The sequence below is a fragment of the Balaenoptera physalus genome (assembly GCF_965194825.1).
Source record: "Balaenoptera physalus genome assembly, chromosome: 7".
In the NCBI taxonomy this organism is placed as follows: Eukaryota; Metazoa; Chordata; class Mammalia; order Artiodactyla; family Balaenopteridae; genus Balaenoptera; species Balaenoptera physalus.
The window spans coordinates 57,097,204-57,122,844 of NC_138886.1; the positions used below are offsets into that span (position 1 = coordinate 57,097,204).

The following is a 25,641-nucleotide window of genomic DNA, read 5'->3' on the forward strand; positions in this document are numbered from 1 at the left end:
ACGTGGTTTCTTTTTTTTTTTTTTTTTTAAAGACACCAATTGTGCTTGAACATTTGTTATTATTATTATTTTTTTAATTAATTAATTTATTTTTGGCTGTGTTGGGTCTTCGTTTCTGTGAGAGGGCTTTCTCTAGTTGTGGCAAGTGGGGGCCACCCTTCATCGCGGTGCACGGGCCTCTCACTATCGCGGCCTCTCTTGTAGTGGAGCACAGGCTCCAGACGCGCAGGCTCAGTAGTTGTGGCTCACGGGCCTAGTTGCTCCACGGCATGTGGGATCTTCCCAGACCAGGGCTCGAACCCGTGTCCCCTGCATTGGCAGGCAGGTTCTCAACCACTGCGCCATCAGGGAAGCCCCGTGGTTTCTTTATTTAAGGATTCGTGCACGAAGCTTCTGGAATGTTATTTTATAGCATATATTTCTGAGAGGACATAGCATCCAATTGTATGATCTCTGAAATGATCTTCTGACCAGAGACCAAAAAAAGCCCATTTAACAATCTTCCTTGAAAAGTGAATGTTCTTTGGCAAGGCATTATACATCAACAAGGGCTTGAATTAGATGGGTTGCCGTCATCATCTTTGCTCTTATAAGTTACCTCTCTCAGCCCACCTGAGTAAATATTAACATCATTTAGGGAATGTCAGGTGTTGGCAGAAACACGTGACTATTTACTGTCTCCCCGCCCCCCCAGTTTTATTGAGAAATAATTGACATACAGCACTGTGTAAGTTTAAAGCATACAGCATGATGGTTTGATTTACATATATTGTGAAATGATGGCCACAGTAGGTTCAGCTAATATTCACTTTCTCGTATAGATACAATAAAAAGAAAATGAAGAAAAAAAGAAAAAAATTCTTCTTGTAATAAGAGCTCATAGGATTACCTCTCTTAACTTTTCTGTGTATCATACAGCATTGTTGGCTATAGTCATCATGTTGTTCATTGCATCCCTGGTACTTATTTATCTTATAACTGGAGGTTTGTACCTTTTGACCACGTTCCTCCAGTTCCGCGTTTCCCCACCTTTGGCCTCTGGTAGCCACAAGTCTGATCTCTTTTTCTGTGAATTGGTATCTTTTTTTAAAAAAAAAAATCCACATAGAAGTGAATACTTCTTTTTTTAAAATTTAAGGTTATATACCTTTTTTGTTTGTTTGTTTTTTGCACATTGCTTGAGTTGTCTTTGGGTAGCTTGGTTGCTTTGTGTAACGTGCACTTTTGAAAGACTCTCAATTTTCAAAGAGGTTTCCAACTGTACAGTGGCTGTGTAGGTAGTTTTCCCTTGAAGATTAAACATCAATCACAGGAAATCTCCTTGAAAATGCTTCAATACTTTGTTGGAGATAATTGTGGTAGAACTCTGTAAGCCAATTGTAGTGGAACTCTTTAAGCTACTTTATCTTATTCATGGATGGTATGAGTATCCTTTGAATAAATGATAACTTGGAAAGGATACTGCCCTCCGAAGATTTCTGTATAAGGTAAGTTTGTTTTTCATTGGGAAAATATTGGATTTGAAAATTTTTGATATGGACAAATAGCTTCTTACAGGCATGTTTTTGTTTATTACCAATTTTTGAAGTTACTATATTTTTGATTCTTCTGGAAGTGGCAGTCTGTTTCTGTTTTATTAATGCTTGATCCTGTAAAACATTGCATCTGTGTTCGGTGACTTTTGGTTTTGTTTGTTTGTTTCTTTCCTGTTTGTTCATTAAATATTTATTGAGCCACCCACCAGTCAGATACTGGGCTCGGTGCTAGCGATACCATGGTGAATAGGGCAGAATGGTCTTCATGAAACTTACAGTTTAGAAATATAGCTTTTAGTACCCCCACCCTCCCCTTTATTTTCTAGCAGTAGCAGAACACTTGTTCTTAGCACGATTTTGTTGGAGTCCAAATGTTACATTAATTCAAATCTTACACAGAATATTCACGCGTAAGCATTTTTTCTGTGATGGGTCCTCACTTTGGAGAACGCTGGCCTGGCACAGAGGTTCTCAAACTTTCCATTTGAAAATTTCTTCAGAAGGGCAATTTATACAAAATTGAAAATAAAGGCAGAGCTGACCTGGCTGAAATGTGTTTGGTGGGACCCTCTCCCTTACCAACTCCTTCCTTGAGGTACCTTCAGGAAACCCTGGGGCCCTGGGGGGGTGCCATGGAAAACAGAAAATGAGTCATTTGATCATCTAGTACTTGAAAAATCACTTTGCTACTGAATATGTTATGTGTTGAGTATTTTGGAGAGGTCAGTGTTAAGACGTAAAGATCTCTTTTATGTTGTTTATGGGTGATATCAACTAATAATTTATAATATCTTTTTTCTTGCTGCAGTTGCCTTACTTATGATTGTCTACAGATGTGGCTGCTAGACTTGTTTTTTTTCCATCTAATTGTTCTGTCCAGAAATGGGCCACAGGTGGCATAAGGGTGAGGCCAAGCTCTGGCTGAATTCCTTTCCTCAGGGGCTTTTTATATGGTGTCCCTGTAGGGCCTCAGTTCAAACACCTTGTCCTCCGGTCATAGTTAGAGACGCCCAGCTTCTGTTTTCAGGACTGGTGTTTAAGAGACACCTCCTTACAAATATGTTCTTTGTAATTGTTTGTTGTAGCTCGGTGTCACTCAGGAAGCCAACTTTGAGACTCAGATTTGTGTGCTGGAAGCAGCAACCTTGGGGAGGGAGGAAGGCAGGACTAGGCAGAAGGGAAAGTTGACTCCTTTCGAGCCCTGGGCGGATCTCAGAGGCAGCTCTGGACCTGGCAGGGCCCTTCTGAATTGCCCCAAATGGAGGCAAGGGGGCCAGGCCTTAATACTCAGGCTTGGACCATTCATTGCATACGGGCCACCATCCCCTCTCTCGCCAGGGGCATGATCCTGGGGGACGGAATGAGACCCTGGGTGAGCATGATGTGGGGCAAGGATCCTCCCTTTGGTGAAGGTGCTGAGGGCCTCATCCAGAAAAGGAGAGTCTGGGCACCTACCAAAGCATCCCTTACAGTCACACGTTCTGTTTCTCACATTCATCTGTTTTTAAGAACTGAAAATGAAGTAAGCAGTGCTCTGTTTTCCACAGTTAACTAATGAGACTTCATAGTATAAAATAGTAATGCTTAAACTCTAATAAATGAACAAATGGTAAAACTTGTTAACATCATCAGTAATGTGAAAATGTAATATAATCACACATATAAAATCTATAGCTGTTCAGCCTTCTTTTTGACACAGGAATATGCCTTGATTAAAAAGTATACTGTAAATTACTTCAGAAATATTGAGTTTTGTGAAATATAATTTAGGCACTTTGCTTTTTGATTCGTGAAGTTTTTTATAACAAGAACTAAAGAAAAGTTTTGAGTAGTGGTTTGATGACTTTGTTCTTTGTATCTGCATTTTATCAATATTTAAAATGTCATTATCATTTGCCTGGTGTGTACTATAACTTTAATTTCAAAGGCTAGTGACTTTTTTTTTTTTTTCCAATTGTGAATTTTAAAAGTGGGTAAATGTAAGAAGGATAGCTGGAAGAACTATTCTGTGTGTATATTGGAACTTTGGCCTGTTAGCAGACAGAAAACTTTTTTTCTAAAAGTTGGATCACTCTGCAGTGATTGCAGTGATCATTGTAAAGGGTGTGGGTATGTCCTGGGGAGGGACAGACTTGGTAGCACCTGTCACTTCCTTCTTCTTGGCATCTTCCTGTGATTGATGAGGAAACAGGAATGGATTTTTTGTGCTTCTTTTTGGTGATTTAGCTGCTTAAACGAGCCCTCAAGCACAAGTTCCTAAATGCAAGAAAGCTATGATGTGCTTTATGATGAGAATACATGTTACATAGCTTCATTCAGTTATCAGTTACATTGTTGGCATGAGTTCACTGTTTCTTTTTTTTTTTTTTTTTTTTTTTTAATTTTATTTATTTATTTTTGGCTGTGTTGGGTCTTCGCTTCTGTGCGAGGGCTTTCTCCAGTTGCGGCGAGCGGGGGCCACTCTTCATCGCGGTGCGCGGGCCTCTCACCATCGCGGCCTTTCTTGTTGCGGAGCACAGGCTCCAGACGCGCAGGCTCAGTAGTTGTGGCTCACGGGCCTAGTTGCGCCGCGGCAGGTGGGATCCTCCCAGACTAGGGCTCGAACCCGTGTCCCCTGCATCGGCAGACAGATTCTCAACCGCTGCGCCACCAGAGAAGCCCCATAATTTCTTAATGTTAGCAGAATTGTTTGCAATATTCCTTATATCTGAAACAAAAACACTGTCCTAAAGGTTAAATGAACAGTTAATAATTTCAGCACACCAGTGTGTACTTGAGGGTATACAATGGTAGGCATCTTATTTGGTGGTTTTCAAAGGACACAAAGAAGTGTGAGACACATTTATATCCTCAAAGAATTAAGAATTAGCTGCCTAACTGAGCAGTGGTGGCGCAGAATAGAGTGCTTGGCTGTAAAGCAGACACTCACTATAAAAGGTAGGTTAAAATGGATAATTTGTTTGAAAATTTCTGGGTGGTGGTAGGCACTCTCTCCCTCACAGAACTCAGTGCCTTTCCAGACAGAAGTGATTTATGCACACCACACAGCAGCTAGCTATGGAAAGTAGTAGATGATAAATACTACATGAGAAATATAACGGAAGGGCTCTGGGAGGATGAAAAGGGGTAGGATTGCCGAGATTTCCAGTGGTCAGAGAAAGCTTCAAGGAGGAGGTGGAATCTGGGCAAGGCTTGGGAAGATGGGATTTGAAGCAGAATGGAGGGGCTGTTTGTGGTGAGGAGTGAGGTCAGAAAACCCCTGTGAGGGATAGAATAATTCATAGTCCAAACTGTGGCGAGTGGACTGCTGCTATTTGTGGCTGTGGCTAAACTGTGTGTGTGTGTGGGGGGGCATCCTGAAAGCCAAGCAGTAAGGAATAAAGGTTTTTTTCCTATGATAGTGATATGAGGTCTGTAGCTGCCCAAGGAGATAGACAGTTTAGTTATGGTAATGGTCTAGCTGGGGCAGATCAGGGTTGGAATTGAGGTTTTGCTGCAGGGAGGTGGATAGGACTTGTGACTGGCAGTGGGGGCAGAGGATGACAAATTATAGAAGGGGTGACTCTGATAGTTCCAGTATGGGATGCTAAGGGCAAATGGAGTTCTGAACTGCAATGGGGAAGCTGGGGGAGATAACCAACTTAAGGGGGGAAATCACAAATTTGATCTTGTTTGTTGTGAGTCTTTTGAAGTGATAGGATACTTTCATAGAAAAGTCTAGGAGATGGTCAGAGCCATAGAATTAGGACTCCCCTGACTGAGGTCACTAATTGTCTGTAATAAACCCCTATGCATACGGACCTTCTAGCTTGCCTCTACTTAGTCACCAATTCCTGCTTCAGATAGATTTTAAACAAGTGAAGGAAGTGACATGAACTGATTGGCTACATGGACTAGAGAGGGTAAGGCTGAAGACTAGCTAAGAGGCTGCTGTAATGATGTGTGTGACAGAATGGTGCCTGGACCAAGGCGGTTGTAGTTAGGATAGAGAAATGTAGACAGGTTCATGAGATTTCTCTTGTATAAGTTACAGGTGGAGCACATAAAACTTGGGGATTGATTAGATAGGGGAGTACAACCACAGACAAATTCCGTTTCTCTGGGCAGTTAGATGAGGAACTCTGTAAAAGAAGCAGGTCTGTCTTGAAGATGCTGGAGGATTAAGCTTTGGACAAATTGTGTTTGAGGGCTGCTAAATGGATTTGTTCAGTAGCTGGTTGGTTTTTGAAGTGCAGAACTCAGAGGGACACACATGGGATGGAGATATGGTTCAGCAACATGTGGGTGATCTTGAAGGCTTGAGGGAAGGTGGTTCCCTTAGGGAAGAATGTGGAAGCACTAAAGCATGGCGCCCTGGGGAACGTTAGGCAGCCAGAAGGTAGGTTTGGCAAGAGCAGAAGGTAGAAAAGCACTGGAAATGACTTAAATCATCAAACTCAAGAGAAGTGAAGTGTTTAAGGAGCTAGTTGAAAATTCCAGAGAGGACAAGGTAGGTAAAGACTAAACAACGTGGCAACCTTTGTCCAAGCAATTATAACTGAGTGTGATGGGAATAGGATCCAGATTGAGCTGGACTCCAGGGTGAATGGGATAAAATGAGGCAAGTACTGGAAGTGGTGTGTGTAAAGGGAAGAAAAGAAAGTAGATGGGTGGTAGCAGGATGAAGGGCCCAGAGAAGGTATTTTTTTGAGGCAGAAGAGATAAGCATGTCTAAATGCTGATGGGAAACGGTCAGACGGGTGGGCAGGTAGGCAGTATTTTTATGCTGTTATTTCCAAATAAATGCTGAGAATTGTTTAATGTTTCCATGAAGTAGTAGAATTTACTAGAAGACAGAAATTAATAAAACCTTGTATGTTAGAGCAGCAGGATTTCAAACTTCTTAAAAGCGTACAAGGGATTCAGGTTTTTAAGGGCTTTTATCCCCCCCCTATGATTGCTCTCGTTCAGGGCATTCTGTTTCAGTTATATTCTGATAGTTGCTTATATTGATTTTTTAAATTGTTTAGATGAAAAATAATAACATTCTTATGAAGCTGGAACTTTTTTCTGGTTGACTTGTATTTATTACCCTTTTTTTTTTTTCTTTTTATAAAGAAATTAGATGGTACTTTTCTTTGCTGGCTGCTACATTCATAGGAGCTAAGTTTTTAGGGCAGTTATATCAGGAACTTATTTTTGCCCCATGCCATTTAAGTGGAAATTAAGTGCCCCAGTCCTGCCCATCTACCTTGAGCACACTTTGTCCTTCACAGTGTAAGATCCAGGGGGGATGAAGAGAAGGCAAGGCAAAATGGGGAGACCATACTAAAAGTATAGAGTCCTGGGAGAAAGATTTGATTGAATTAGGTATTTGAACGGATTAGGAAGTTGAAACTGGTAGAGTTGATCCTGAGTATGCCAGGCTGACCCTGTAATTAGGAAATGAGGTATTGGCTTATATAATTTCTTACCTGTTCTTCCAATTTCCCACTTTCATGATTTTTTCTTCTTGCTGTATCCTTCCTCTCCTTCCACATCTTCCATCCTGGAGGGTCAGGAACATGAGTCATCATTTTGAGAGCCACAGAAGTCAGCACATACTTTCTGAGCATCTGCTTTTCTGGTGCTTTGTTCTACGAGAGACACTGGTCCTTGCCCCTAGGGAGGTTGAAAGGAGAGAGGGAGGCAGAAAGGTAAAAAAATTAAATTCTGAGTACCATGGTGGAAACCTGTCTTCTGTGTGGTTGATAGAGCAAAAGGAGGAGTGTGGAGCTCTCCCTGGGGGTGACTCAAGCTGAGTGGAGAAAAAGGAGTGGAGGTTTTGTTGGCCGGACAGGGATGGTAAGGGTGTGTAAATCCCAGAAATAGGGGATGGAAAGTAGTGGAGGTATAAAGTAACAAAGACACTGGAAGGGCATTCAAGTGGTTTGGTAAACCAAAGAGCAGGATTTGATTAGGACATTGGTCAGTAGGTGCAACTGAAGAGGTGTCAGGATTGCTGCAGGTCTGTGTGCCCTGCAAAAAAGTTCAGCTTCTATCCTTCAGGTAAGTCAGCCACTGAAGGCCCAGGGTTTTGTCATGATCAGATCTGTAGTTTGCAAAGATGACTTTGGCGCACCATGGAGGGTAGTTTGGAAGGGTACAACAGAAGGTGGGCGCCCACCTGTAATGGTCAGTTACAACTTAGTGACCTGAAGGCCAAACTGCACTGAGGGGACACACTCAGTGCCTTATAAGTCACGTGTCTAATTTAAAGAATTTTTGATAAATGTATAATGTATGGAAAAAATCTTTCTGATGATTAGCCTCCAGAGAATTTTTACTAGAACCCTTTTAAGAGATGTGTTTACTATGTGTTGGCTATGTGATTTTTGTCATAGAGTTGTGAAGATCAATTGAAAGACTATGTCAAGTGTATTTTTTATCTTTATATTTATGTTTATATATACATTTATATTATGTTTTCTGTGAGCAGATGGTTGAATTTCAGGTTAATGAACTTTAACTCTGACACCATTTTTTTAAAAAAGTGAACCTGGAGATATAAATATCTCCATGTACAACCCTTACATGAGTGCATGCCTGTGTGTGTATACACGTGCATGTGTTAGCATGTATATTATGCTTGTCTGGGGCATGTATGTGTATGTGTGTGTGTGTGTGTCCTTTTCTGGGTATATTTGGCGACGTAAACCAGGGATTAAAAATTGCTGAGAAGTGGCCAGTGTATAAATATACGTTGGGTGATTGTCATTTAGTTATGCTAAAATTTTATCTTCCCAATTCAGTTGGAATAATTTCATTAACAGTGCCTGAAGCAACAGGGTATATGGTTGAATTTTCTTTTAGAGAATTGCCTAGTTACAACGGATCCAATTAAGTTCTGCATATGTTATCAGTGGCATTAAATGCAACCAAGTGTGGTGTTAAGTTAAATGAGAAGTTATTTTAGTAAAAAAGTTAACTTGTACTTAATATATATTGAGCTAGTAAACAGCAAATGTAGGTCTGAAGAGTAACATATTCTTATTTAAAACATGAAATGGGGCTTCCCTGGTGGCGCAGTGGTTGAGAATCTGCCTGCCAATGCAAGGGACACGGGTTCGAGCCCTGGCCTGGGAAGATCCCACATGCCGCGGAGCAGCTAGGCCCGTGAGCCACAACTACTGAGCCTGTGCATCTGGAGCTTGTGCTCTGCAATAAGAGAGGCCACGATAGTGAGAGACCCGCGCACCGCGATGAAGAGTGGCCCCTGCTCGCCGCAACTGGAGAAAGCCCTCGCACAGAAACGAAGACCCAACACAGCCAAAAATAAATAAATAAAAAAAATAAAAATAAAAAAATAAAGGAATTCCTTTAAAAAAAAAACATGAAATGATCATTTAACTTGAGATTATTGTTTTAAAATTTGTTAGTAAGTTCACAGTAAATAAAATCAAGTATGTAACTTTTGAAAACACCAGGAACTAGAAATGAGTAATACTTGAAGACGAATTTCTGTTTTCTAAGGGTGAACAATTCTTTCTTTCTTTTTTTTTTTGGCTGTGCCACATGGCTTGCAGATCTTAGTTCCCCAAGCAGGGATCCAACCCAGGCCCCGGCAGTGAGAGCACCGAGTCCTAACCACTGGACCACCAGGGAATTCCCAACAATTCTTTTTTCTATAATCAAGATTTTAAAAGTCACATAATTGTGAAATAAATCAAAGCTGCCTTTTTTATGGCTGGTAAATTTTTATTTAAAATCTATTTGAAAAGTACAGTGTTCTTAGAAAGGTTTGGTGGAGATACAAATGTTACTATAATAATTTCATGTTCTATCCTGCTTGTCAGTAAAAACATTTTAAAAGGTTTTTATTTTTAAAGAAAACTTTTTTTTTCTGGACTTCCTTGGTGGCGCAGTGGTTAAGAATCCGCCTGCCAATGCAGGGGACATGGGTTCGAGCCCTGGTCCGGGAAGATCCCACATGCCGCGGAGCAACTAAGCCCGTGCGCCACAACTACTGAGCCTGCGCTCTAGAGTCCGCGAGCCACAACTACTGAAGCCCGCGCGCCTAGAGCCTGTTCTCCACAACAAGACAAGCCACCGCGATGAGAGGCCCGCACACTGCAACAAAGAGTAGTGCGCGCTTGCCACAACTAGAGAAAGCCCGCACGCAGCAACGAAGACCCAACGCAGACAAAAATAAATAAATTAAAAAAAACAAAAACTTCAAAAAAAAAAATTTTGCTTAAAAACAAAGGCCAAACTAACCAACTGCAAAACAAAAAATATACAACCAAAAATAGCCCTGGATCGCTGGGGTGCTGTGAGTGTTACAAGGGAGGTTCTAAACTCCATGCTGTGGCCAGGTGCCCCTTGTCCAAGCAGTTTGCTGGCCTTGGGCCTTTGTTCCCTAATGTGTAAAATGTGGTTGGAATGGTGAGCTGGGACATTGAAATAGGTGATTTAAGTTTATTTTTCTTCTATTTAGTGTCCAAGAGATACAGTTCTGTGTTTGGTTCTCTAATCTCTGCTTAGTTCATCTAAGTGGAGTTTGGGGTTGACCTTTTTTTTTAAAATAAATTTATTTATTTTATATATTTTTTATTTTTGGCTGCATTGGGTCTTCGTTGCTGTGTGCGGGCTTTCTCTAGTTGCGGTGAGTGGGGGCTACTCTTAGTTGTGGTGTGCGGGCTTCTCATTGCGGTGGCTTCTCTTGTTGCAGAGCACAGGCTCTGGGCGTGCAGGCTTCAGTAGTTGTGGCACGTGGGCTTAGTTGCTCCGTAGCATGTGGGATCTTCCGGGACCAGGGATTGAACCCGTGTCCCCTGCACTGGCAGGCAGATTCTTAACCACTGAGCCACCAGGGAAGTCCCTGGGGTTGACTTTTTTTTTACATGACATTATTTAGGAATAGATGTCCTTAGGATACTAGCTGAACAATTATAAATCTAAAATTTTATTTGTGTTTAAAATTTTAGGTATGCAATACCCCCAGAGCATGGAAAACGACTGGAAAGACTAGCTCAAGGTAAACTTGCTTTCTGTTTCTCATCTAGATAGGTTTTTTGTTTTTGAGGTATTGGGTTGGCCAAAAAGTTCCTTCGGTTTTTAAGTAAACATAAAAGACACATTTTTCATTTTCACCAAGAATTTTATTGAACAACATATTCACTGTTTTGTTCCATTACCTTCTGCAATTTTGGGGGCAACTTCATAATTCCATCTTCCCAAAACTTTTTATCTTTTTGAGCAAAGAACTGTTCCAGGTGCCTTTTACAGTCTTCCCAGGAATTGAAAGTTTTTTCATTAAGAGAATTTTGTAAAGACTAAAATAAATGGAAATCCGAAGGTGCAACGTCTGGTGAACACCGTGGATGAATCAGAACTTCCCAGCCAAGCTGTAAGTTTTTGCCTGGTCATCAGAGAAACATGCGGTCTTGTGTTATCCTGATGGAAGATTATGCGTTTTCTGTTGACTAATTCTGGACGCGTTTCGTCCAGTGCTGCTTTCATTTGGTCTAATTGGGAGCAGTACTTGTTGGAATTAATCGTTTGGTTTTCCGGAAGAAGCTCACAATAGAGGACTCCCTTCCAATCCTACCATATACACAACATCACCTTCTTTGGATGAAGACTGGCCTTTGGTGTAGTTAGTGGTGGTTCATTTCACTTGCCCCATGATCTCTTCCATTCCACATTATTGTATAGTATCCACTTTTCATCACCCGTCGCAATTCGTTTTAAAAACGGAACGTTTTCGTTAGGTTTAAGTAGAGAATCGCATGCGGAAATACGGTCAAGAAGGTTTTTTTGCTTAACTTACGTGGAACCCAAACATCAAAACGATGAACATAACCAAGCTGGTGCAAATGATTTTCAGTGCTTGATTTGGATATTTTGAGTATGTCGGTTATCTCCTGCGTGGTATAACGTTGATTGTTCTCAATTAATGTTTCTATTTGATCGCTATCAACTTCAACTGTTCTACCTGACCGTGGAGCATCGTCCAGCGAGAAATCTCCAGCACGAAACTTCGCAAACCACTTTTGACACGTGCAATCAGTCACAGCACCTTCTCCATATACTGCACAAATCTTTTTTTTGCATTTCAGTTGTGTTTTTAGCTTTCTTGAAATAATAAAGCATATTATGCTGAAAATTTTGCTTTTTTTTTCCATCTTCAATATTAAAATGGCTACACAAAAATTCACCAGTTTTGATAAGCTTTTTTTTAAAATGCACTCCTGATATGACAGCTGTCACAATACAGTCTAACAAAATTGTTTCGAATGAAGTTAAAGACAACTAAGCGCTACTAGAGCCATCTTACGGAAAAGACCTAATGAACTTTTTGGCCAAACCAATATTTTTACAGCGTAGGATATCACTGTGTTAATTTTATTCTTTTCAAGTTATTGGCATTTAAGTATTTCTCTCATTGAGTAATTTTAATTTTTTCACATTAATGTGTGCATATTTTTCCCAGTTGCATAATCTTCATGATTATTTTAGTTGGCTGCTTAGCTTTTCGTCAACTGATTGCACTTAACCTATTTTGGTTATTTCCAAATTTTTTTCTCTTTTATATAGTGTACTTAACATCACTGTGCCAATAATATTTTTTCTTCCTTTAGTTGTACCCTTGGGATAAATTCCAAGGAGTACTGATGCTGCATCTTGGGCTGTAGGTGTTTTATGAGTACTTTTCATGTTGCCATATCATTTCACCAAAGGGTTGTGTTAATTCTCTTTTTTGACCCCCTCATTTTTATTTGGCCCCCTGGGCCTGAGAGTGCCTGAAGTATGACGGTGAATGTCCCCAGCTAACTGGATGAGCATGATATTGTATGCCTTCTTAGACTGTTAAAATTAAACATACTTTACTGGAACTTGAATTTTTATTTTTTAAGGCTTTGTCCATCTTCTTTTTTTCTTTTTCTAGTTTTGTTGAGATGTACTTGACATATAGACGTTATAAGTTTAAGCTGTTCAGCATAATGATCTGACTTACATACATCATGAAATGATGACCACAATAAGTTTGGTGAACATCCACCATCTCATATACATACAAAAATAAAGAAATGGAAAAAATTTTTTTTCCTTATGATGAAAACTCTTAGGATTTACTCTTTTAACAGTTTTCGTATATAACATTCAGCAGTGTTAATTATATTTATCATGTTATATATTGCATTTCTAGTACTTATTTATCTTATAATTGGAAGTTTGTACCTTTTGACTGCCTTCATGCAGTTGCGCCTCCCTCAACCCTGTCCATCTTCTTAAGGGCCAGGTTGAGTCATTCTTCTGGGAACTCTATCAATTGCTTTCACTCTGTGACCACTTGTATCTACAGAGAGCACCTTCTACTTTTCTTCCCTGCCTTAAAGATACGCCAGGCAACCTTGTTCTCATCTGCTCCCGCAAGGGAGGAGAATCATATTTACCCCCTGTTACCCTCTTTTTCTGTTTTGCTAGCCACCCTAACCAAGGACGACGTAGACTGGTAGTGACTTATTTCCAGGGGAAAGTGGAGTTCCACTGAGTGACAACTGAAGATAAGACAGAATGTCTTATTCAGAATGCCTTTATTCAGAATTGAATCCTCAGGGAGCATTGTCTTTTCAGTCAGGTGCTGATCTAAGTTTCACTGGTATGTTAGGTTTGCCTTCTAGTAGAAAAGGAATTTTGTTCCTGCATTATGTATGCTTTCATTTAATAATGAAATGGGGACACTGAGAAACCCCGTCCTTTGACTTGACAGTTCTGAACAGAAATTGTTAATGATATCTAAAAGTTACTTTCCTCCAAATTAGAGTTAGAGTATCACGTTTGTAAGAATACGCATTATTATAATTTTGGCAGGCTAATAACTATAAAGACTTAGTGTTTTCATAATGTAATACATTATAGTAATAATAGCAATGTAATTGTAATCTTGAACTTTGTTAGGGACTATTTTCATGAATATTAAGGTGGGTGAATCCTGGTTCTGGATAACAGATTAGAGCACAGCTTAGAAAATGATTACCATAATCCTTAAATACCCTGGCAATGAACTTTGTGCTAAATCTATATGCTGTGAACTATCCTCGTCCCTGTGATAATTATTCTACCATGTTCTGTTCACCTCATTGCCAGAGGACTTTTAAAATGGAGCCAGTGTAAATTTTACGGTATGGACTCACATGCTAAAGTTTTTGCTATAAACTGTCTGTAAACACTTTGACGTAAACTGTCTGAAAATGACATTCCAGGAAAATGGATGCCATTTGCTTAATCAGTAAGAGGTTAAGAAACTTGAAGGTTGAACGAGAACTTTAAACTCAATTGCATGTTTTTTGAAAACTTTTTGCAGCATTATTTTGAGAAATGATTCAGGGAAAAGACCCTATAGGACAGTGGAGGATTTCTGTCTGCTGACCAGATGCCAGCCAAATTAATTGAGTTCTGCTAAGTAATTAAAATGATAAAATAATGCAGTAAATGAGATGGAGCACTATAGGTTGTCTAGGTCAAGGCAGCACTTGATACATAAAATGAAAAGCAGCCTCGGATATTTTCCATTATCTTGTCTGAACATCATAATTATCACACTTGCCTTTTATGCATGAATGCTTTCATCTTTGGTTTCTATTGAAATCTTGATTGACTGTGGCACCTACAAATATTTTATCTGAAAGACGTTATGCCTGCATCTAAATAAAGCCAGGAGTTTGATTTTGCCCTTCAGCTGCTTTCTCATCTATATAGGTTTTTTCCCAATATTATGTAGACATAACTGTAATAAAAAATCTCAAGTGAATGGTTGCAATTTTTATACTTGTTATGTTCGCCTATAATGCCATTGCATTCTTTCTAATTTTTGGCTTGATACAATTGAATGGAAAGTATAAAGGAGAATAGAGATATAATATTAAATCATAAATGACAGTTTTGAAGATTTTCAGTTTTAAGAATGTCTAAATCTCATCTATTTTAGAAATAAGACAATATCTTTGTGGTTCTATTAAGTTAAGCAAGATATGGATTAAAGTAAATTGGGAGCAGCTAAATTTTTTTGTGAGTGACTGTATTCCATTGGTCTCTCATTGTTAATAAAGTGCTAATATTTAAGAAAAATTGAAGATGCTTTACTTTGGTCAAAATTTTGGTTACTGGGAAAAGAATATGTGAGTTAGGACTTTGTGCAGCAGAGTTTGGAAGTGTGAATGATCAGCAGGAATTTTGTTTTAAGTGACAGTATGGTAGAGTTAGTTGAATACACCGGTTCTTTTGGAGGCTTATATTCACTTGTAACAAGTGTTTTCGTTTTGACTCCTTAAAAAAGCGACAGTAAAAAGGAATGGATGAATCATTGTTATGAAGGATTAATTTAGTTCAAGTTTTTTTAAGCAGTTAATTTTGGTGTGTGTGTGTGTGTGTGTATGTATGTTTTTAAATGACTGGAGTTATCTTGAGTCTAAACCTGTGGAACAGAGTCTTAGCCTGATTTGCAGGGATCCCTATTCCAGGAGGTGGACAAAGGGTCTGTGGGTGGGATGCAGGCAGTCTGTGGACTCTCTGAAATTATATTCAAAATTGGGCATATATGTGGATTTCTGGGACGCTATCATCAAATCCATTAAGAGGGTTTGGTCCAAAAGAGGTTATGAACCACTGCTATCAAGAGACTAGAAGAGTAGCATTAAATAACAAGTCATTTTAATTTTATAAACATTCTAAATTGACCCGTTCTCATACCTCTGACTTGGAATTAGGAAATGTACTTTTATCAGCTCTCAAAATGATGAATACATTATTCCCTTAAGCATTCATTTACATGATAGCCTGAAAATATTGTATTAAAGTGCTTGGTTTTGAAAGGATAATAAATAAAATACCCTTGATTATGAATAATCAATTTTAGGGGGCCCCTAAGCCCTAAAAAATGAAAAAGTCCAGTGATATATCCTCTGCCTTCATGCCTAACTCATGCTTTAGGCATGGAGATCAATGTGTGGTGTGTCAGGGTATGTTTATTTTCATCTTACTATCAGTTGTTACATTAAGAATGGTGAAACAATCCCTAAATTTAACTTCCTCATATTTTGATGTCAAATATCACACTGTGTTTAATTTTGAATATCTTATATCCAACCATGTTCCTAGTAGGATTTTAAACATTGGACGGTAATACATAACATACACCAAGTTAGAGTAATTAGAATGTGTGGTGAAAGACAGTTCTGAGAAGTGACAGGTAGGGAATGGGGAGGAAAATTCAGGAAGGGAATGCCAGCTAGCTGGGAAAGATTACTATGGAGGGAAATTAAGAGTTCTTTGATTCTGTGGGGGGTGTGGAGGGGGGAAGCTGAGCCAGGAAAATCCTGTTTAGCTTGACTGATCTGTTTGTGCCAAAGTGCTTGGCCTGAGGCGTCCTGGGTGCCTTCCGCGTGTGTGGTCCATATGCCGTGTCAAGGTGGGAAAAAGCTGGAGCTGAAACAAAGCGGTCTCAGGAATGCAGTAAAACCATATAATGGTCTATAGACCATGTGTAATGGTCTATATGCCTGTTAAATTAGGTGGAAATTTTAACTCTAAGTGTTCTGCCAACCAGTTTGAAGTGGAAAAAACTTTCCCATTACTCACTGCACTGTGTTCAAGAGTTAAAAATAAGGCAATTGTTTAGGAGAACCACCATCCTTCTCGATACCACGGTCAGTATGAATTTCTCCTGGCGCCCCTCCTGGAGAGCTGCATGGAGCTTTGTCTCTCCAGTAGAGATGTTGATGGATTATGGGACACGTGGAGCAGAGTGAAGCCTGCAATGTGATAACTTTCTACCCAATTATTAATTGCTCAGCAAACGGTAGGAAAAACAGAGAGGTCAACTACAGCTTAAACCTCTAATGTTGACCTCTTAACTAGGAATGTGGGTAAAAATACCAGGTTTCTCCCCACATAATGTAGCTCATTAGTTCTTTTCATTAAGAAGCATGTTAAGAAATTTCATATGTGAATCAAATACATCTTTCTAAAAGTATTTCCCACAGAAGCATTCCTTCCATATTCTTTTCCTATGTCCTTTTCCTTACCATTCGTTTATATGGCTACTATATTTTTTAAGCCTCATATCAGTCGTATGAATATTGCAAAAACCATTACAGGCCTACCTCATTTTATTGTGCTTCGCTTTATTTCAAGTTGCAGATAATGCACTTTTTTCTTTTCATTTCTTTTTTTTTGCAGATTGAATGTTTGTGGTAACCCTGTGTTGAGCAGGTCTATTGGTTCCATTTTTCCAACAACATTTGCTCACTTCTTGTCTCTGTGTGACATTTTGGTAATTCTCACATTTCAAACTTTTTCATTATTATGTTTGTTTTGTGATTGGTGAGTTGTGAAAAGATTACAACTCACGAAAGTGTTAGATGATGGTTAGCATTTCTAGCAATAAAGTATTTAAAAATTAAGGTATGTACATTTTTGGGGCATAATTCTATTGCACATTTAATAGACTACAGTATAGTATAAACATAATTACATATGCACTGGGAAACCAAAAAAATTCTTGTGACTTGCTTTACAGTAATATTTGTTTTATTGCTGTGGTCTGGAACAGGCGGAACCTGCAATATCTCTGAGGTATGCTTGTATAAAACTCTATCAAAGCATACTTGGGTAAATTTCAATTATATTCAAATTAAATTGTCTTAAATCTATTGCTAGTATGGACATACACTCTACATGTCTGATTTCTCCATCTTTCCCCTCTGCTTCCCTCTCTTTTTCCTTTCTTTCCTAAGCAATTAATAACTAACGTCAGCTTCTCCAAACTAGTGTTTGTATATCCATAGAAAATGTTACTGAACTTTGATTTTTAAATTTTTTTCCAAGGCTAAAATTTTGTTGGTTTAATAGTAGCAGCATGTGTTTGTCATATGAGATTGGGATTCAAAAATAATTGCTTAGTTAGTAATAGCTAATATATTAGAAAATGTAAACCAGTTGACAGTTGGCAAAGCTTCTTATTTGAAGGAAAGAACACACTATTTTTAGAGTATATCTGCTCTATTTCTAAAACAATTTAAAAACATTTAATAATTTTTTAGGTCAGATTAATTGAGGTAAAATGCACTTATAATAAAAGCCACCCCCTTTAACTATACAGTTTTGTGAGTTTTGACAAATATATACAATGGTGTAACTACCACCACTATCAAGATATAGAACATTTCCAGTACCCCCAAAAGTTCTCTTGTACCTTTTTGCAATTAATTCTTCCCCCCAGCAACCACTGGCAGCCACTAATCTGATTTCTATCTCTAGAATGCCATAAAAGTGGAATTATACAATGTGTAGACTTTTCTGTCTTGTTTCTTTCACTTAGAATAGTGCTTCTCGCATCTGATCACTTTTATGTTGAATACAGGGCATCCTTTGATGTGTATAGCACCTGGTTCTTGAGGGGGCTTATGTGATTCTGTACTTCCTCATGCTATAAAACTCCCAGCAGAACTTTGGCAGTCTTAGCAAATGTTATTGTGGGATGCTTTTAGGGTTTCAGGGCTCTATTGGGATTGCTGGAGTACATGTTCCTTATCATGGTGGAAATGGAAGATTTGTTGAACTAACATGATAACTAGAGTCAACATGGTGGAAATGAGTAACAGGGATAATAATAATGGCCACTATTCATTGAATGTTACTATGTGTCAAGTAGACTAAGTTTTATTATTTTTTTTAATTGAGGTAACATTCACAAAATGTAAAATAAACCATTAACCGTTTTGAAGTGTACAATACAGTGGCATTTTAGTATGTTCATATTGTGCAACCATCACCTCTATCTAGTTCCAAGAGATTTTTATCACCCTAAAAGGAAACCCTTTATTTATTTGTTTATTTATTTATTTATTTATGGCTGCGTTGGGTGTTCGTTGCTGCGCGCGGGCTTTCTCTAGTTGCGGTGAGCAGGGGCTACTCTTCCTTGCGGTGCATGGGCTTCTCATTGCGGTGGCTTCTCTTGTTGCGGAGCACGGGCTCTAGGCACGCAGGCTTCAGGAGTTGTGGCTCGTGGGCTCCAGAGCACAGGCTCAGCAGTTGTGGCGCACAGGCTTAGTTGCTCCGAGGCATGTGGGATCTTCCTGGACCAGGGCTCGAACCCATGTCCCCTGCATTGGCAGGCGAATTCTTAACCACTGTGCTACCAGGGAAGTCCCAACCCTATATTTTTTAATCGGTCGTGCTATATTCCCTCCCACGCCTCCCCAGCCCCTGGCAATTAGTAGTCTGCTTTCTGTCTAGGTATTTACATATTATGGATATTTCATATACATGGAATCATATAATATGTGATCTTTTGTGTCTGCCTCCTTTTATGTAGTGTTCTTCTATGTTATAACTTATAGCAGTACCTCATTTTTTTTATAGCTGACTAATATTTCATTGTAAGGATATACCATATTTTGCTCTTCCATTTATCAGTTGATGGACATTAGGTTGTTTCCACTTTTTGATAATGGCTAAGTTTTTTGTGCATTATCTCACTGGATTCCCGTAAGGATCCACCCAGTGAGGACAGCCACTGTGGAAAACGGTATGAAGGTTACTCAAAAAATTAAAAGTAGAACTGACATATGATCCAGCAGTTCTACTTCTAGATATATATTTGAGGGAAATGAAATCACTGTCCTAAAGATATATCTGCACCCCTGATATTACAGCATTATTTATAGTAGCTAAGACATGGAAACAACCTAAGTGTCCATCGACAGGTGAATGAATAAAGCAAACTGTTATATATATATATATATATATATACAATAGACTATTATTCAGGCATAAGGAAGAAGGAAATCCTGCCATTTCTTTCAACATGGATGAATCTTGGGGTCATTACGCTAAGTTAAATAGTCAGATACAGAAAGACAAATACTGTATGATGTTACTTACGTGTGGAATCTAAAAAACCAAACTTATAGGTACAGAGAACGGTTTGGTGGTTGCCAGAGGCAGGGGGTGGGGAAAATGGGTGAAGGGGGTCTAAAGGTACAAACTTCCAGTTATAAGATGAGTAAGTTCTGGGGGATGTACTGTACCGTATGGTGACGATAATGAACAATACTGTATTGAAAGTTGCTAAAAGAGTAGATATTAAAGCTTCTCATCACACAAAAAATTATAACTGTTTTTAGGTGATGAATGTGAATTAAACTTAACGTGGTAATCATTTCACAATATATACATATATCAAATCATTATACTGTATATCTTATATGATGTTATATGTCAATTGTATCTTGATGCTGGGGGGAAAAAAAAAAAGACCCCACTGAGGAAGGTAATACTAGCATCCTGATTATATGAACGGGGAAATTGAGGAGCTGAGAGATTATGGGACCAGACAAGGCTATATGAGTTGTTGGACTTGTGTTAGGAATCCATGGCTCTGTAGGGATTCTTAACTGTTATTCTCTTTTATTTTGCTAGCCATGTGGACAAGATGAGGGTGACTTCAAATAGTTCAAACAGTTACGTTTTTTCATCTAAAACTTAGCTCTGCTATTTAATAGCAATGAGAAGGTGTATGTTGTGAGCAGTAAATGAGAGAGGAAATTTGGTGTTCAAGTAAGCGTGTGTGTTAGGTGTCTGTAAGAGGAGATTGGGCAAGATTTACACAAAATCCCATAACATAGTTTGCACCTCACAGTAGGCTGCCTCTCAAGTGCTTCCACCAAAATATCTCTACAGTGGAGGAGAGTGAAACCCTACCACTCCACAACACTCATGCACATTTTGCATCTTGCTCCCTTAATACATTTGTTTGTATGCAAATATAAACCACGTAATTTAGCATGACAAAAGTAGATGCTCAGAAAGATGTGCCAGGTTTATTCTGTGTATTCTTCTACACCTGGCATGTTACCTGATGGCCATGGGGTATGTGAGGTGTGGTAGTGAGTTGCTAGCTGCTGTGTCCGCTACTGGATACTTGAGGGGTCAGTGTAGAACTGTTTCTTTATTGGAGCTTCCTGGTTTTCAAGATTATGAAAGAGTGGATTCTCCAATTATGTGACTGGTAAATTGGAAAGTCTTACAGAATGTGGCAGTAGTAACATTCAAATACGGTAAGTTTAAGAGCAGATTTCTTCCAAATAAATTCTTTCCAAATTGAAAACTTAGAAAAAAAGCACATTAAGAAAGTAAATATTAGAAGAGAAAAAAAAGGTTCTGAAAGGCATATTTTAAAGAACTTAACTTGCAAAAATTTTAACACATACCTTGTTTTCTCTTTATTTGGTGACTTTCAAAAAACTCTGTCTTAAGTTGAATTTTTAGTTAAATTTTATCTTTTCTATCAGATCTATTTTTGTTATATTTCATACATGTGATTCCAAATTTGTTTTTTTCACTTGTTATGAAAGCTGCTAACATTCCTTTAGCCAGCATAGTTCTGAGTTTTGAAAGATACTATCATTTTGTATCAAATAGTATTCTGGTTATATTGGCTTCTTTATATATTGAATAAAATATTTTTAAGAAATGGTGGAGTGAGGGTGAGTGTGAACCATGTACTTCTGCAAGTATTTTGAGGTAAAATTCATTTTGAGACACATGCATTATGTCATAATTTGTGGTTTATGAGGTGTTTTCCAGGGCGATGTGAAATATAGTTCTGATAGCCTATTGAAAATATAAATTCTGAACCAATACGATGTTCTTAACATATGGCAAATTGCCTTCCTTCAGTGGTTTTCCAATTTAACTTACGACCAGTCATCACATTGTTCAGGTCCTGATTACAAATCCATATCAAAAGAAAATTAAGTAGACTCCTATTTCTTCGTTGATTTTAATTTAAAACTTAATTCATGCAGTGCTGCACAGAGTTACAGATTTGAAAAGCTTGATAGATCTATTTAAATTGTATTGCTAAAACTTTTCCGTGGGTTATGTGTTTGGGGACTGCCCTGCTGTGCTTTACTCTCTGTGGTGTAGACTCAGGACATCTTATTGTATAGATACGGCTGTTGCATTATGTGGTACTTTCTCACCATTCACTAAGGTCTGCATTCTTTCAAAGGTTATTTTCTATTTATGTATTATGAATATTAACCATAAACGGAGGGCTGCATTAAATGACCAGATAGGGTACAATTATTCCTTTTATTCCCATTGGTATTGTAGCGAATGATAGTATTTCTGATGTTTCTGTTGGATGTACTTTTTAAATATTTCTGTCTGTTGTTCATCTTAAAAATCCAGGTGTAGATGCTTAAGCAGAATATACTACTCTTTGCAGGTGGTTCTTTATACCCTAATGGCTTTTTTTTAGATGTTTCATTTGTTTCCTTCCGATGATCTGTGGCCTCACATACTCCATGGTGGCATCAATGAAGGCTTGTTTACTTTAAAACTATCCCTGTAAAACCTTGCTATTCTATGAGGTTAAAATGGTTCATGATTAGGTAATGAGTGCTGGTAATTCTTTCATCAGATTGGTCATATTCTGGAGCTATTTATACGTAGTGAGCCACAGAGTTAGGTAAGTAACATTTCCAGTGGCCTTCATTTTGGTAGTGGAGGAGTTAAACAGCATCTGTGCTTCTTCCCACTTTACCCAGCTACATCACACATGCTTTCCTGGTGATTCTGTGTTCCTTCTGGGTCCTCTCTCTGATTCTCCTCTGTCTCTTCCGTGTTTCTCTTGTCTTTCTCTTCTTGCTTTCCCGTTCTCAGTGTGGTCGTTTTTCCCTCTGAGTGAGGAAGGTAAAGAACAGGATATCAGGCACATTCATTTTCCTCTAGCTTACATAACTGAGTTAATGAGAGTCTGCCTCAGACAGACTGCAGGATTGAAGGCAGAGATGGAGAGAAACAACTGTGTTTCAGTGCATAATATACTGTTGAATGAAAGGGTTGCTGCATGTTTAGCTTCTTCGTTTAAAGGTGTCCTCAAAACAGTATGTACTGTTCCCATACAGGCTGGTGAGACAGGTTTCCAAGCTTTTGACTGGCCCTGGCTGGGAGTTACTTTAGGAAACTAGAAGCAGTTAAACTATTTAAAATCGATCAGAAAGAAACAAAGGTGGGAAACTACTGTGTCTACTGTATGCCGGGCACTGGGACAAGTGCTTCTAGAATGATTGCTTCTAGGAGTCTAAAATGAGAGATTTCCTCTGTTAAAATGCAGATTTTCCTCTTCTACCTTCCCTTCATATTTTGTCCATTTATCAGTTAATAGGTAGATTGAGTTCAAAGCTGTTACAAATTGGAAGTTGTAGGTTTAGTCATTTTATATCATGCAAACGACTCTTGGCAGATCTTTTTTTTTTTGTAAAAAAGGTCAACCCTTGGTGATATAAACATGTATTGTTTAATTTTTAAGAATTCTGACTCTGGTTTTTAGTACCAGGGTTTTTGATGGTGGACTTGGTCTATATTTGCGTAAAGCTGTCATTCTATAAGAGTACTAGAACATAAGCTTAAAAAAAGATTTGAAATTTTATCTTAATTGACACATTACTGCTTATAATTACTGTTTCCATTTAGGTTTTTTCCCAAGCAGTTCTCAAGGGTGTGATGCATTTCTTCGCCACAAGATGACACTGATATCTCCCTCAGTATTGAAGAAATATGGTATTCCCTTTGACAAGGTATATTAGTGTTACTCTTTAACAAATTCATTTAATGTGTGTAGTATTCGTATTTAAGACAAATTTAACATAAACTAATATATCTTTGACTTCAGGTAGGATTTTTAGGATGTGGGGAGAAAAATTCAGATTCATGTTTTACTTAGGTAACAGTTATTTACCTAAATATTAATTTGAAGCTACTTTTATTTCAAGATGCATTTACTAGAGATTTCATGCAGTTCTAGTTCACTTACAACAATACTGAAAGTAAAATGTAGCATTTGACAGAATAAAATATATAGCTCTTCTCCATTGAAGTCTCTTATATGAGCAACAAAATTTATGTGTATGTGATCTATTTTTCTTTTTTTTAAAAGAAATCAGAGCAATTTTTATTAGCAGTTTTGTTGGTTAGAATCAGTGATTATGGTGGCAGTATGTTATTTCTAAACACATTCAGACATAATACAATTGAGATTTCATTATGGATAAAATTGCCTGATGATTTAATAATCAGATATTGCTTCTTTGGAGTATTTCTGAAGATTAAGTTCTGTAAGACGCTGTACAGGCTAGATCCCTCTTTCTTTGTGTCCGTGGGTAGTTACTGGGTCAGAATTATTACAGAGCATGAGCATTTTTATGTGAAGAAGCTGAAATGAAAAAAGCTTTTGACCAGATAAATAAAAGGTCTCTCTCAGTTGGAGAAGGATTAAGTCCTTAGCTACTTCAGAAACATTAAAAAATAGTTCCACTCTCTTTTTCATTTTTTATTTGACTGTCTTCCCATAATCCTTGCTGTTTTCCACCTTAGAAGCTTTTCACTTGTGACTAAATCTTTCCCTCTTCTTAATCTCAGGCCCTTAAAGTCCTGTCTTCCACCTCCCTCCCCCACCACCCCCAGCCCAGGCTTTGTTGAAAGTAGAATTTTTGCAAGGACCAAGAAACATTCTCCAACTTGAGGTGGTCCCGCTGTCTCACAAACAGGCTGTGCAGTAGTCATGCATGAGACATACTTGTCTTATGTGATGAGGATACTTTCAACACTGGTTTAGTCACATACTTTTACCCACGACAGAAAGTGTGCCTTGGAGATGTGCACTGTGGAGAAGGTCCACAAGTGTGGGTGGGCTGCAGCACCGCTGCAGGTACAGAGGTCAGAGGCTGCGCCCCCCCAGAGGGGCCGTTCCTTCTGGGGGGCCTTGTCTTACTGGCAGATGCCTCTGGGCATCAGGCTTTCCAGTCTCAGACATATCGTCAGTGCACGTTCTTTCAGGTGGTTGGCATAAGCCTGACTAAGCACTTTTATTTAAGTTGGAATATTAGAAGACAGAGGAGAAGGAGTGGACTGGAGTCCTCCAAGACAGGAAAACCTCTGCGGGTTTAGGGCTGGTGATAGGAATCGATCAAGCTGTTCTTTGGAGAGGGGTTGTATGAAGTAGCAGGACTGCGGGATTGGCTCATTTGCCCAGGATGGAGGACTTTGGAGTTTGTAGCTTCTTTCTCAAATTTGGGGAGAAGGAGGCAGGTGCCTCACACCCCTTTCTGGGCTGAGGCTCTTCAAGCACTATTTGGTAGTTCACTAGATGCACCAGGCTCTTATCTGGTCTTTTGAGGATGGGACATTTCGTGGCTTTTGTGGGAAGTGGAAGGGTGAGTGCTCGTCCACAGATGGTGAGACACCAGCAATTTAGAGGGCTGATTGGCAGTTGCAGTTTTTCATATGAAATACTGCCACTTCCCCTTCCACCTTGATGAAGTGTGTGTGATGATTGTTTGCTCCTCAAGGAGCTTATTCTCTGATGATGATAATGTAACTTGGGACAGAGTAGCACAGACTTCAGAATTATACTTCCCAAGTTCATTTCTGATTCCATCACTTGGGTAAATTACATAATTTTTCTGAGCCTCAGTCTCTTCATCTGGAAAATGGGGATAATAATAGTACCACTTAATAGGGCTATTATGAGGATGAAAAGAGATGATCTATATGAGGGGCTTTGCACAGTACAGGTTATATAAAATAATAACACAATCTTCCTCCTCAGTTTAACCTTCTCTCTTTAGGCAATCATTTCGCAGTTGGACTAACAATTTTTTCTTCTTGTTTCAGTGAATTTGTACATATTCATACATATATATGAAAAAGTATGTTTAATAAATAGCTAATTTCTGCTTTTCGATTACGTACACTACCCTTTTTTTTGCCGTATGGAATTATGATGCTTGGTTAGTCTTATAATAAAAGGGACTTGTTCTTGTCTACCCCTATATCTTTTTTTTTTTTTTTTAAATATCAGTTTGTTACATAGAGGCGGTAAATTAGCCTTATATTTTGGCTAACTGGGATTGACCTGTTTCTAGAAATTATATAGAGGCATAACATTTAGGGTCCAATTTAATGGGAACAGGTACTTTTTCAACAAGGCAAGAACAGGGTTTTCTAGGGAGAGTAGAGAAAGATTGTAGGTGGAATTCAGTGGAGCAGTGAAGCTAGTTTCCTTATCCCACTG

At 38.7% G+C, this 25,641-nt stretch overlaps 1 protein-coding gene across 10 annotated transcripts in view; it reads left to right on the forward strand.

Moving 5' to 3' along the window:
- The window catches only part of KDM4C (lysine demethylase 4C), a 431,040-nt gene that overhangs the window by 117,342 nt on the left and 288,057 nt on the right, over positions 1-25,641 (forward strand). For all 10 annotated transcript variants that reach the window (XM_082470884.1, XM_082470885.1, XM_082470880.1 and 7 more), the window contains 2 exons: positions 10,481-10,530; positions 23,043-23,146. In XM_082470884.1, the coding sequence (XP_082327010.1) occupies positions 10,481-10,530; positions 23,043-23,146 (154 nt within the window). The remainder of the gene's footprint in view (positions 1-10,480; positions 10,531-23,042; positions 23,147-25,641) is intronic.